This window comes from Dromiciops gliroides, chromosome 2, assembly GCF_019393635.1.
Source record: "Dromiciops gliroides isolate mDroGli1 chromosome 2, mDroGli1.pri, whole genome shotgun sequence".
In the NCBI taxonomy this organism is placed as follows: Eukaryota; Metazoa; Chordata; class Mammalia; order Microbiotheria; family Microbiotheriidae; genus Dromiciops; species Dromiciops gliroides.
The window spans coordinates 258,218,015-258,232,839 of record NC_057862.1 but is presented as its reverse complement, the minus strand read 5'-3'; the positions used below and the strand labels follow the sequence as shown (position 1 = coordinate 258,232,839).

Sequence of the window (14,825 nt, the reverse complement as noted above, 5' to 3'; positions counted from 1 at the left end):
AGGAGGGACAGGGTAAAAGAAGATAGAAAATAGAGTAAATGTCATTGGGAGGGAATAGGATGGAGGGAAGTACAGTTAGCAATAGTAACTGTGAAAAAAACTGAAGCAAGTTTGTCTGACAGGCTTCATTTCTCAAACACATAGAGAACTGAGTTAAATTTGTTAAAATAAGAGCCATTCCTCAATTGATGGATGATCAAAAGATTTGAAATTTCCAGATAAAATAATCAAAGCTACCTATAGTCATATAAAAAAAATGCTTTAACTCAAACATTCTGTAGAGCAATTTGGAACTATGGCAAAAGGGCTATAAAAACATGCATATACTTTGACCTAGTAATACCACTACTAGGTTGGTATCCAAAAAGAGATTAAAAAACAAAAAGTTGAATTAGAAATTGAGGAGATGACCATCAACTGGGGAATGACTGAACAAATTGTGGGATGAGATTATGATGGAACACTATTGTGCTATAAGAAATGATGAGCAGGATGCTATCAGAAAAACCTAGAAAGACTTACGTGAGCTGATGCAAAGTGATATATACTATATACAAAGTAACAACAATATTGTAAGATGATCAGCTGTGAATGATTTAGCTATTTACAGCAACACAGTGATCCAAGACAACTCTGAAGGAATTATGAAAAATGCAATCCATCTCCAGAGAAAAAACTGATGGTGTCTGAATACAGACTGAAGCATAATTTTTTTTAGTTCCCTTTTCTAGTTTTTTTGACTATTTTCTTTCACAACCTGACTAAGGTGCATGTATACACATGTATAACTTATATTGAATTGCTTGCATTCTTAAGGGAGGTGGGGAGAGAGGGAAGAAGAGAATTTGGAACACAAAGTTTCAAAAATCGATGTTAAAAATGGTTTTTACATGTAATTTGGGAAAAATAATATTCTAATTAAGTGGAAAAAATCCCATCTTCTACAGGAATAATTTCCCAACCCCCCCCCCTTAATTCTAGTTCTGTCTTTTAATTATTTCCTGTTTATCCTGTGTATAGACTGCACAAATTTATTTGCTTGTTGTCTCATTGGAGTGTGGGCTCCTTGACAGCAGGGATTGTCTTTTGACTCTTTTTCTATCTCTAGCACTTAGCACAAAGCCTGGCACACAGTAGGAATTTAATAAATGCTTACTGACTGATGGACAAAAAAGGGGAAATTATTTCCTCTTCTGCATAAATGCAAAGGAGAGTAAGATTCATTAGTTGTCTCATGGAACTTTCTGTGGATATCTTTTTATGTCTTAAAATTTAAAAAAATTCTGTCAAGAAGAAAACCAAAGTAAAGGAACGAAGGAGGATGTTTTCCTCAATACTTTCCTTGAAGTTTATGATTGTGAGGGTGGTGATAAAATTGTAAAATCTACAGTTTTCACCTACTCCTTCTCTTACATTAGTAACATGGTTGCTTTTAGCTCCCTTTCTCCCTTCAGCTTCATAGAAATACCTCCTACTCAGATTTTCCTATGTGTGAAATTTCACTTTTTACATTCAAAAAAAAAAAAGAAAAGAAAAGAAAACCTTGAATAGTTCACTTTTGGAGTAGGAATAGCATTGTAACATTTCATAAATACAAAAGAGGTCAAAACAGATTTAACTTGTAGCTTTTGAAAAACTCAGTGATATAAAATCCAATCCAGTGATTTAAAAAAAATAACCACTGAAACAAAAGATAGCACTGATTAGAAACTTCTGATGCTAAGCCACAGAAACAAAACAAATAATATTAGGGTAGACATAACTGTTTGTGGATAATATATACTTTTCACCTAAGAATTTGGTGTCACTTACCAATTGAATTAGTTTAAGCCTCAGAAAGCCCTTTTGTGAAGATGTAACGGGGTCTGGAGTTACTAAATGAAGTTCACACAGATTATCAGTCCTGACCTTGGTAGTAGTGGAAAGGACATAGGTTTTGGGTCTGCTATATGACCGTGGCTAAATAACTAAATCACACTGAGCCTCAGTTTCTTCATCTCGAGAGAGTTGAACCCAGTGATCTCTAAGGTCTCTTCCAGTTCTAAATTCAATGATGTGATCAAGAGAGAACAATATCTTTATAAAAGGTAGTGAGGTTTAGGTATCATTTGGCTATTATACACTTGCTACACTGAAAATTACTCCATTTGACAAAGTAAGTACTCTGGAAACATGATGAATATCTTATAGGCAACTGTCCTCATCTAGTGAACCAGAGACTAAACTTACATTGAGTAGACTGGGCAAATTCCCAAGATGAGATGGCACTGGGATGAATTTATAGACTTACAGGTCCCTTATAATCTTCCCACTTCATCTTTCACCCCACAGTGCAAGAATATGTAGCCCCACAGCACTGAGCCTGGACTGCCCTATTGGTAGTTGGTCCAATCCTAGCTTCCAGCATTGTAGTGGGAGATATACAGTTATTCCCAAAGGAGGGAGCAAATCAGTGGGGGAACAACAGGATTGCCACTCTTTCTGTATTAATAGAAACAGAAAACTTTATTATAGAGGGTCTCTATTTCAGAGAAGTGATAAAGTCCTTTTGATTCAGTTCCCTTTAGTTAGTCACAAAAGAGTTGACAAAGAGATAATATACAGGCACATCCTGTCACTGATTGGTTCTGCAAAAACATGCCAGGTTACAGATATTACAGAGGTCAGGAACTTTAAAAAAATTGCCTTCTCGGATGGCCAAAATTCAGATTTTTTTTTCTGTGGGGCAGAGTTAAGTGACTTGCCCAGGGTCATACAGCTATAAGTGTCAAGTGTCTGAGGCCGGATTTGAACTCAGGTCCTGCTGAATCCAGGGCCAGTGCTTTATCCACTGTGCCACCTAGCTACCCCCAAAATTCAGATTATAAAGTGTTGAAAAAGGAAGAAAAAATAAAGAAAAGTAAGATGGAAGAGGAGAGATGAGAGATGAGAGATGTTTTCTTTGGAGAAGAGAGAAAGCTCTTGCAGATTTCTAGATAACTGAAGTCCCCTGTCACTACTATATTATGCCTCTGTGCCAGGCTTGTGATTTGTTTCCCAAACTCTCCATGTAATTTTTCTTTCTGCCCAGATGGTTTATAATATGTATATTCCACTCAAAAAAATCACTTTTTTTCTCCCTTCTTTGACTTTATTTTGGGTGGGGCAATGAAGGTGAAATGACTTGTCCAGGGTCACACAGCTAGTAAGTGTCAAGTTTCTGAGGCTAGATTTGAAGTCAGGTCCTCCTGAATCCAGGGCCAGTGTTTTATCCACTGCACCACCTAGCTGAGCCCCCCCTTTGATTTTTACTCAACTTCTCTGTAATGCTTTCCCCCTTTCATTCCCTTATTTCTTCACATAAAGATACTTTATTCATTTTCAAAACTAACCTCCTTTCCTCCTTACCTACTCTGTTTCTTTTGAATATTGTATACCCATTTAGACACATGGTTTAGTCATAGGGTTCATTACACCAAGGCTCAGTGATACCTATGTGATTAAATTTATCACCTCTATTACTTGTTTGTTGCCTAAACTCTGAGTATTTGAATACAGACAGGTTTTTACTACTGGCTTCTTTCTTAGATTTTGTCACTTGTGAATTTCTTGGTATCTCAGTTGCTATTCTTGTGTGTGTGTGTGTGTTATCCATCTTTGTGATACTATACCACAGAGTATATACATGTATATGTATATATACATATATACATTATATATATATATTTGTGTGTATGAGACGCTTACATACATAGACACACAGAGCCTTCACCTTTCCCCTTCATTTCTAGTTTAAAGTCCTTCAAATGAGATTTTCCAGACACATGGCAAACAAATGATTATTAATCTTTGTTGAGTATACTCCATCTCTGGCCAGGAATCACCTGGACATCCAAATACTATTTTGGGAGAATACCGTCTTAGCCAGCTGTTCACTTCCCAAATTATTTTTTTTTCTTCTGCATCCCTTGCCTTCAATGGGCAACAATGAAGAGAACATAACCTGTAACCCATGGTCTTTACTTTCTTTATAAAGAGTTTATAATTGTTGGCAATTGCTTTTAGGTTCCTTTTTGAAGTGTCATATTTTTGCCCATGTGAATCACCAGAAGTAAGGTAGTTGTCCTCCATTTTAATAAATCTTGTCAAGTTTTCTTTTATGTCTTAGATTTGTGTCTGAGGAGGACAAATGAACTTTTTATAATTGTTTTGGGGCTGACAAATAGCTATGTCAGTACTTATCGGCAGGGAATCACCAACTACTACCATGTATCCCTTCTTCCTGTGACTCTTATTGGATGTTCTCCTTCTTTCTCACCGGATATCTTTTGGGCTCTACTATATCATTCTTTGTAGGATAAGAAGCTTATTTTTCCTCACATCACCCATAATATTCTTTAGAAAGAATCTGGAAACTATTTTTAAGCTTTAATTGTATAGCTAACCTTTTCTACTACCTTTTCCTCTTTGTCTTGAATTCTTCATCATCTTGGAAAGTTTAGTCTTGCCTTTTCCATCTCAGATTCTCTTTTTTCCCACTGAAACATAGCTTCTGTTTCCTTTAGAAGCATTTCATTCTCCTTTACAACATGGAATATAAAGGGTGTCTTTTATGTCCTTTCACTTTCTCCTCCAGTAAGGAGACTACTCTTCACTTGGAACACAGATAAAAGTCAAGATGCGGCAGAAATACATACATTTCAAACTCAATGCCAGTCACTATACAATTTCCTTATTCTCCATAATTGTTGAGATTTTCAGCCTTGTTTCTTGAGACTATTTGTGGATATTTATACTTCAACCTTAAGCTCCTAGCTAAACTTTTTATAGTTATCACTTCTCAATATTTTGACCACCCAACAAAATTTCTTTTTTTGTGTCTCAATAATACCTTATTGTTGCCCTATTCATTTCTAGTTAAGTCATATACTTTGATACCTGGTTCTACCCACCAATTTAATCTAACAATTTCCTTTATTCTGTAATCATGCCATTTACCTTTTATATCATATAAGAGGAAGATCTATTTGCAGTTAAGGGTACATTTGAAGAATCTGAGGTACCACTTGGAGAGAACTCAGCATCCCTTCATCATCCACACTGACCATAAGAATCTGACAGCTTGTTAGCTTAACCAATGTTAGATCCCTTGGTCACTATTTTTTCAAAAGCAGATTTAACTTTACAGTCTTCTAAACTTGGTAACATTATAATCAACAGGCAGATACATTCTTGTGGAAACCAATATTTATATATTTAATGAATTATCCTCCTTGTCAGGAAGCTTACAGACACTCAACCTACTAGAACCGATCCACCAATGTCAGGCATTTGATGGTTGGTTGTCCATGTTCCTGACCTAATTCCTATATCTAAAGGAGAGTCAAGAATTGATGAGCTACTTCTATATCTCTGTATTTGTAATGGTGTGACCTTTGTCATTATAGGTGGTCACAGAGGTCTGTTCAATACTTTGTACATTACCATCTAGGAGTTTTGGTAGCTAAGCACACAATACATTGTGAAGTATTTCCCTTAGTAAAGGATCCTGCAGGAGGAAAGGAGGAAAAACCAGGAATAGTCTGACTTACACCTCAGATTTTGAGAGAGGGAATTCCAAAGACTATAGAAAAAGAATAGATAGAATTTCATGGCCAAAAAATCTGAACACTGCCAAGAGGGACGGGACTTTAATGAGGAAGAAAAGGAGGATTTATCTAAAGAGACCAATGTAATACATGCAGAGAGATGTCACTGACCAACATAGAATTTTAAATGATGCACAGAGAAGATGGAAGGAGGGTCAGGTAACTGGGATTAAATGGCATGATCCTATATGGATAATTTGTGTATTGTGGTTGATAATGACCCTAATGTCAATATACCGTTTGGCTCTCAGAAGTCAAGAAGACAATTGTTCATGGCACATGTTAAGGGCTAAAATTCTAGCTAGTCTGTCTAAAATATTTAATGAGTGGTCACCAATAAATTATAAGCTTTAGCAAGAGTTAGACTTTTAAGCATTTATTAAGGAGAATAAGAATTTGGTAAAGAGAGAGAAAGGCCTAGATTCCTATCTATTAAAGGGAGAGCACATTTCTAGCTCCGCTCTCCACCCGAGTCCAGAGGAAAGAGAGCGCGAGACCGAGAGCCAGTCTCTTCCTTCCTCCTCCCACTAGTCCGCGTCACTTCCTGATGCCAAAGAAAAGACTCCTGGTCTTGCCCTCAAAGACCTTCGCTTCATGGGCAGAACTCTTCTACAGTAAGTCTCCAGCAGGTGGCGCCATTCCAATCGTTACACACATAAGGAAATGATAATAAAGATGGAAACTAATCAGAAACATTCCATTTTTCTTTTGCCTTTCTTTTCTCTACCACTGAGAACAATCTTTGGCCTTGGAAGCATAGAACAAGAAAGGTTAACCAGTGACCTGAAACCCAACACAAAGTGAGGACATGATGAGGGAATACCTAGTTGCCCTCAATGAATTCAAATCACTCAGTCCAGATGAATTATATTCCAGGACAAAGAAAGAACCTCCTGGTGAGTCACTGGTGGTAATCTCCGAGAAATTATGATAGGTGACATGCTACAGGACTGGAAATAGGCAAATGATGCCTCAAACCTTAAGAAAAGGAAAAGGAAGATAGATGATTTTTTGAATGATGAAAATGTTATGCATGACAATTCCTGACAAAATATATTATTTATAAGGGATGGTTTGTGAACATCTAGAATTGAAATCAATAATCGCTGAGAAAATCACTAACTTAATTATCACTAAGAGTTAATATATGTTCATCAAAAACAGCTGGGGTGGGTTTGATATTTGTGAGTCTTTGTACATCTAACACACATACATATATACCTATACACTAACCCAATAATCTACCTATTCAAGTGCATAAAGGAGACCTATGTATATTTAATTATTTATAAATTTATAACTTACATATATTATCCAACTGAAACAAAATAGAAATTTAAAATGGATGAGACAAAGGTAAAATAATATTTGATACTAGAGTCAATAGGGACTCACTGTAGTTTATTGAACAAGGGATTGCCCAGGGTCACACAGCTAGTAAGTGTCAAGTGTCTGAGGTCGGATTTGAACTCAGGTACTCCTGAATCCAGGGCCGGTGCTTTATCCATTGTGCCACCTAGCCGCCCCCCATTCCTTATAATTTTAACGCAGGCTGAGATCTAACATTTCCACCACTACTTATCTTTGTTATGAGTTTTACACTATAATACAGAGTCTGTCTTTAGCTGCAACTTTCTGAATCTATGCTTTAGGAAAATCATTTTGGTGGCTGTGTGGAAGATTGACAGGAGTGGGGATGAGAATTACGGCAAGAAGACCAATTAGAAGACTATTGCAAGAGGCAGGTGAGATTTGATGAGCTAGGGTGGTGGGCTCTGTGATTGGAGAGAAGGCTGCTGCCTGGCTTAGATGAGGTAAATTGCAAGCTTGGACAAAGGAGGGAGGGGACAGAGTGGGAGATAGGGAGGTGAGCTGGTGTTAGAGATCAGCTTTCTGACTGGCTGTTGTGGAAAAGGGTAGGATGTAAGTTATCTTCACACCCTGTGATTAGTTGACCACAAGTCTTTTGGGGTTAGAGTTCACTTCAGTCAGTCCATCTTCACCCACTTGGATTTTCTTATGTGCATTGTCTGTCTGTCCGACCTTTTTGAATGTCTACAGATCTCAATGAAAACGCTCCATGGTGTTCTAGGTTTGATACATGTAACACAATATAATCTCTAAGTGAGAGCATATGGAGAATAATACCATTTGTAGGGAATAACTTCCATTTGGACTCTGGACAGAATCACTTCCACAGTGGTGGTGAATGCTTTTGGTGATCATATACAATAAGTCTGTTTTATATGCCCTATAATGAGCTGAGAATAGTAAAAAAAATTATCTCTGTGGTTACATCAATCATGGAGGGTGTTAGCAGGGGTTTGTTGAAAGAGAACTTTTCAGATTACAATTTTCTAACAAGTCAAAATTTTAAAAAAAAATTAAGAAACAATAAATTTGGTTGGATAAATTTGGTACTGTCTAGTTGTTTCCTTGGTCTCATCCCCTTTTATTTCTTCCAAGAGCTTGCTCCTTTCAACCATTCCTGTCTCTCTTATTTAATCTTCCTTTATCTGTTACATCCTATCTATTACATCCCAAACATGCCCAGCTATTTGCCATCTGAAAAACAAAACAAACAACTTTCACCTGACACTACCATCCTCTAAGACTTTTCACCTTTCCTTCCTCTTACAACCAAACTCTTAGAGGAAGCTATCTATACTCATTGCCTCCACTTCTTCCCATTGCTCTTCTCCACCTCTTGTCTTCCTACCTTACAATTCAGCAAAATGTATTCTCCTCAAGATTACCAATACCTTAATTACAAAACCCGATGGCTAATTCTCAATTTGTATGGACAATTCAGCAGGTTTTGACGACAATGACCACCAGTTGTTCCTGGATTCTTTTTTTCTCTCTACTTTATAACACTGTTCTTCATCATTTAAAAACCTTAAATTTAGAGAAATTAAAATTAAACAATTTTTAAATAAATAAAAACATTCTTGTTTATATAACAAAGAAACAAATGAAATCTTGCTTTACAGCTAAAGACAAACCCTAACATTCGTGTTAGAGGACAAGAGGAAGAACCCTCATTTAGCTTCTTTCTTGTCCAACCACTTCTCGGTTTCCTTTGCTAGATCACCATCCATGTTCTGCCCACTCTGGCTCTCTTCTTTCCTCTGAAATTCAGACTTCAGGTCCTGGGCTTTGATAGGTGAGCTTTCACTTTATCTTACCTAGAACCAAGCCACCATACCACTTCCCAGCCAGCTCAAAATCATGCTACCATACATATTCTCAATTGTACCCTATTCATCCAATTTAACTCTAACTCTCATATATGTGTTGTTATACTTTTGAGGACAGGGATTGTCTTGCTTACTTGTATTTTTATTCCCAGAATAGTGCCTATCATATTTTAAGTACTTAATACATTTTTTAAAATTATTTATTCACTTTTAGTCAATTGCTTTTTGGAGGAAGAAAGCAGGCTAGATTGCATTTGGTGTATTATGCAGCACTTTATACAATTCTAAGCTGTTCCCTGCCATAAAAACCTATCTATTTTATACCAGGTTTTACAATGAAAATCTCTAAAGTGTCAAAATAATGGGTGATCCATAGACCAATGGAGAGATGCATAAGTACATTTGCAGCAAATTACCAATGAGGATTTACAGAATTTCTCATTGATAATGTGCTGCAAAAGTAACACAGTGTGTGTGTGTGTGTGTGTGTGTTTGTGTGAACTCCCAATGTAAAATCTTCTTTCACCAACGTAGATAGGCCATCCATCCATGGTATGTTCTTTTCTTTTTGGGGGATTTTGCCCTATTGCTTCTACCTTCTCAGGTAATTTAATATTATTACCTTTATGTTCATGTTAGTTACATTCCTTATAATTTTTTTTTTTTGCAGGGCTATGGGGGTTAAGTGACTTGCCCAGCGTCACACAGCTAGTAAGTGTCAAGTGTTTGAGGTCGGATTTGAACTCAGGTACTCCTGAATCCAGGGCCGGTGCTTTATCCACTGTGCCACCTAGCCGCCCCCCATTCCTTATAATTTTAATGCAGGCTGAGATCTGACTAACATTTCCACCACTACTTATCTTTGTTATGAGTTTTACACTGTAATACAGAGTCTGTCTTTAGCTGCAACTTTCTGAATATCATAAAAAAATACAATACAGGCACAGTGAAGAGAGAGGAGGCCTTGGCCTCAGTAATACTGGCCTGGGGTTCAAGCCCACTGGCTGTGTGATCCTGGGCAGCCACATAGTATCTCTTGGCCACAGAGTCCACACTCTTAAGACTGTCAAGTGCAAAACAGTTGCAGATCTGCATTGGGATAAGGAGTTTCCTCATATCAAAAAAAAAAATCACAGCATAAGTCTGCTTCTCTTGCCTCTTTACCCCCCTCCCCTCTCACCATGGGCAAAAGAAATTTAGCAAAAAGAAAAAAAAATGTGTAGTTCATGAAAGAGTACATCATACTCATCTGAAAATTTAAATTCCTGGAGGATTTTCCTTGAGAATCAGAACCACCAAGTTAATCAATTCTATGTCTGAAATGGCTCTTTCCTTCGTTAGTCCATTACCAATATATGATTCTAAACTATCCTTTTCATCTAATTAGAAGGTTTGATTCATTAGTCCGCCTGAAATGATGCAATACTCACTGGCTCTGAGAATATTCTCCTTGCTGCTGCACCTGGACTGGACCTGCAGAGAGAGTATAGACTCAATGAGATACAGTAAGTAACATGGACAGTCAGATGTGCAGAGTTAATGGGCAAGCTTCTGGGATGTAGAGGCAAAGGCTTTATTTCTGAGATCAAAAGTAGGATTCAATATACCTGACATATTGTACATACATTCACTTCCTCCCCCTCCCCCCACTTTCAAGAAAGTATTGACTACATTGAGAATATATTATGAACTAGAACAAAGGTAAAAATAATGGCAATTTTTGAAATCAAGATCTGGTTAAAATTCCAAGGCTGATTTTTAAAACTGAAGATGCAAAAGCCCTTCACTTTTAGACTTTTTAATCCCTTGAATAGAACAATAACCAATTCATGTAAGAAAGCTGTACTCAGACTCAACTGTAGTCATATTCTGTAGACCTATTAAGGTGGGACAAGAAAAAAGAAAACTAAGCATAAGAAACATTTACCTTGTGATTGTGATAACCTTAGTAACACTGCTTCAATGGTTTTACAATCAGCTTCTCAGTAAAAATCTAAGAAATTGAGCTTATCTGTCTACCATTTTTGGATTTAACCATTTAAACATATCTGTCATTTAAGTATGTATATGTTTATTCCACTGAACTCATTTGAAAAATTTTAAAAAACCTTCTTAGGTTTTTAAAGTAAGAACAGGATATTCCTTTAAAGGATAAAAAACTATAGTGCTTTAAAAAGATCTTTTGCTATGTTAGAGCTTTTTGCTAATTTCAAAGGAAACTGTACTTAGTTGAAACTCTAAACCTCCCCTCTCTGCTCCACAGTAGCTTGCCCCAAATGTACATTCACACAAAAAATTGATATCTATAGTTTAACACAATCTACTTATTATAATGAAACAACTTATGAAAGGAATGTTGCAACTTAGGGTGGGTTATGGTTGTCCTTCCCTGAAAAAAAAAACTGTTAATGTTAAAACAAACAAAAAATCACAAACATACACACAAGAAGTTAAAAACCACACAAAAATGCAATTAAAAATAAAAATCTCCAAAGAAATGTCAAAATTGTCCTCCTTTGGCCCAGATTTCTCTCTTTTTTTGGTTTATTTCTTTATTTTACTGAATAATTTTTTGGCACCATGAACAAGTGGAGCCAACCTGAAAGAAGTTTTTTTCTTAGAAGTTTTATTAAAATACAGCTCTGGACCAAAAGGAAAAGAATGATGACTGTTTAAGAAAAAGAAATGGAAGTGAGAAAAAAAAGGAGAAGGATTTGAGTGAATTAGATCTAGAGATGTAGAAGGGCAGATAGACAGCCTTAGGGGAGGGGACATCATTTACATAATTAAAGTTTTTTATTTCTCGCTGAAAACCACAAGGAGGAGGGAAAGATGGGTTCCATACAAAATAAATAAAGCAAGTTGGCACACCATGGAATGAAAATTAGTGTAACTACAATAAACCACCACAGTCCTAAAGGAGAAAAGAAATAGAAACACTAATAGACAAGCTTGTTAAAAGAGAAACTGAGTTAAAAAAAAAAGTGATACAGGAAATAGAAGAAGCAGCAGCTTTTTAAAAGAGGGAGAAAGGTTGGGAGAGGGAAAAAAAAGTAGGTGTGGGTAGAAATGTCACAGAAGAAAGTGCTAAAAGGAGTAAAATGGAAGGAAGTCAAGAGAATCTTCAACAAAGTGTAGAACAGAAGGAGCTCAAACCCATAGTGCAAAGCGATGTTTGTGAATGGAAAGTAACTCCTTTGATCAATTATAGTTATTCATGTCATAGCCTCTATTTCTCCTGAATTCATCTTAAGTCCTTTCAACCTTTACTGGAGCTAGTGTAGGGACAAAACTCAGAAACTTATAATGAACAGAGCAGTTCAGATGTGTAGCTCAATCTTATTAAAATATGCCCAAAGCATATCATATCACTTTGTATAATGTTCAAATGACAATGATGGTAAAGAACTAGCTATTATTTTAAGAAGTCTCTTGTGATAGTTTATTAAAAATATTATTCTTGTTTATATAATGGGTTTAATAAAAAACCCCAATGAAACTTTGTTTTAGTGCTCAAAGACAAAATTTCACATTCACGTGATGGGGCAAATATGAGCAAAATGGAAAAGAACTTGCTTCCTATAAATTTCAAAGCAGGTAAAGGGCTCTGGATGATGAGAAACAAATTCAACTAACTATACATGAATATTTTTCAACACTGGCATGCAGCCAACAAACAGCAACATAATGTTCTTAATTACTTTATTTTGGATAAAGTGACAAATTTTGGGGAAATTTTAAATTTAAAAACCAAACAAACCCAGAACACAAAACAGCCTTTAACATAAACATTTTCTAAACACCAAGGGCTCTGGATGTAAAGATGGAGAATGGGGAAAATCACTTTTAAAAAATGTCCAGTTCCAATGTTTATACATATATCAAAACCCATTTAAAACGGGCCCCTTCCCTCCACCTTACACTATAACACATATGAATTTTCAAATTCTCGGTCCTTTCATAAAACCCCAAGCTGAAGATTCCACTGTACCATTGCACACAATGTAATGGGATTTGCTGGAAACGGATGGATTTATGAAACAACTGTTACCCTTGATCTCACGCATGCCACAGAGAAAGTAACACATGCCTGTCTCCAGTTCTATAGGAAGGTTCATATCTTGTGGATTTTTCTCTCTACCTTACCCTGGCTGTACTCACTGGAAAAAGGGAAGTCTGAAAAACAAAGCAGAACTAGGATTTCATCTACTACCTTTCTGAAGGATTCATAATGAAAGGGACAGTGTCAGTGTATCTGCTTTTTCACTCTCTCAGTACATGCAATTTTACTATATTTAACTTCTGACTTTCTAGTGTTGACAACTGATTCATCTTTTCACTGGAATGAACACCAAACCATGTGTAAAATATAGTTTGTAGTATTCAAGCCAGTGGAAGAAATGAACACCATAAGGTTTATTGACAATATAGATACATATTTTCAGTTACTATTCAAGACTGCTCTGGGACATTAAATTATTCATGACAACACATCTGATGTGTTTAAATCTATGATATGTATTTTGCTGAAGATCACAATGCTCATAAATGAATCTTAAGGAGTCAAACAGAAAATGAAATGAAAAAAGCACATACTAGAGATGAGAAAAATAATGTAAAAAGGCAAAAAACAGAAGAGAAAAAATTTTAATAAATGACCACAATCTTTAGATACAGTTAGAGAAGTCACTTACCTTATGCTTAGGTCATAACAAGAATAGCACAGTGTTTAAAGTCAGGTCTTCATTATGGAGGTACAATTGAAAGCCATAGGTTATAGTAACATGAATTGCTACACAGAAATGAAGACTTTTTCAGCCCAACGTGAAAAGCTAACTCTTATGGGACAGCATCTCAACTCATGTTTAATGCAACATGAACAGTTCAGGATGTGTACATTACAACTACATGAACCGCACACTAATAACAGAAGACCCAAACTCTTAGGAACACAGAAAATTGGAAAGGGCTGACCCATAACCTGTGACACAGAGGGAAGCACATCACTCTAACACTGAAAGAGGCATGCATAATATATAACCATCAACAGAACTACACATCCACATATATACACACACACCCACTAAATTACAGGGGAAGAATGTAGTGGCCAAGCTGTAATGAAAGAAGCAGGACACATGAAGCACAGCAGTGGTCATGTGATTTGAGAGGTGTTCTTCCCTTAAACCATCCCATCACCATGCTTATTTAAAGAAGCCAGGACAAGACCCTTTTTTAATGCTGCAGTAGCTACGAGCCCCCAGCTTGAAGCTAGTGTGTGGAATTTTGATCACCGTTCCTTGCGATGTCAGGGGCTCTCCAGTGGAAGCCAGAAAGTATATATATATATATATATGTACATATATATGTACATATATATATACATATAACACTGGGTGGTTAAGTACAAATACGTGGTTAACATCTTTCCATCTCTGCATTTTGCAAAAGTGAGGAAAGAAAGGAGCACATAAAATGAAACCCATTTTGAGAATAGGTTCACAGTAATATCTGAATGATAAAGTATTTGAATGGTGAATACAAATAAATCACAGATTAACACCACTCAGGTTTAAAGAATTACTGGTTTTCTGCTGCTCACCTTGATAATTTTCTTTAACTCTTTATGAAATATATGCTGGTATCAATCTGAAAGTATGGTTGCAAACTGAAAAGTTCTGAGCAGTTGGTTATTTGGGGTCTGGTGAATAAGGCCTTATAAGTCAAGATGCTCTCTGTTCTGTGTGGATATTAAAGAGCCCATGGGATTAAAATCTTGAGTATATTTCTAGTCTTAGATAATATTTTCCTATAGCTTTTTTCTTGGCTGATAGTTTATTTCCAAAATGGAGACTTTTTATGCCCACCTAGTTATATCATTTGGGAAGCTCTGAAGTGGTGGTATCAGAAGGCCCCTGTTAAAATCTCAATCTTTTTACATGATCTAAAAGGAAATTTTAAAAAAAGTTACCTATTTATTAAAATGTTATTAAAGCTT

General features: G+C 36.2%; 1 protein-coding gene across 17 annotated transcripts in view; it reads right to left on the bottom strand.

Moving 5' to 3' along the window:
- The window catches only part of GPHN (gephyrin), a 757,220-nt gene that overhangs the window by 180,875 nt on the left and 561,520 nt on the right, over window positions 1–14,825 (bottom strand). For all 17 annotated transcript variants that reach the window (XM_043986983.1, XM_043986980.1, XM_043986981.1 and 14 more), the window contains one exon: window positions 10,258–10,300. In XM_043986983.1, the coding sequence (XP_043842918.1) occupies window positions 10,258–10,300 (43 nt within the window). The remainder of the gene's footprint in view (window positions 1–10,257; window positions 10,301–14,825) is intronic.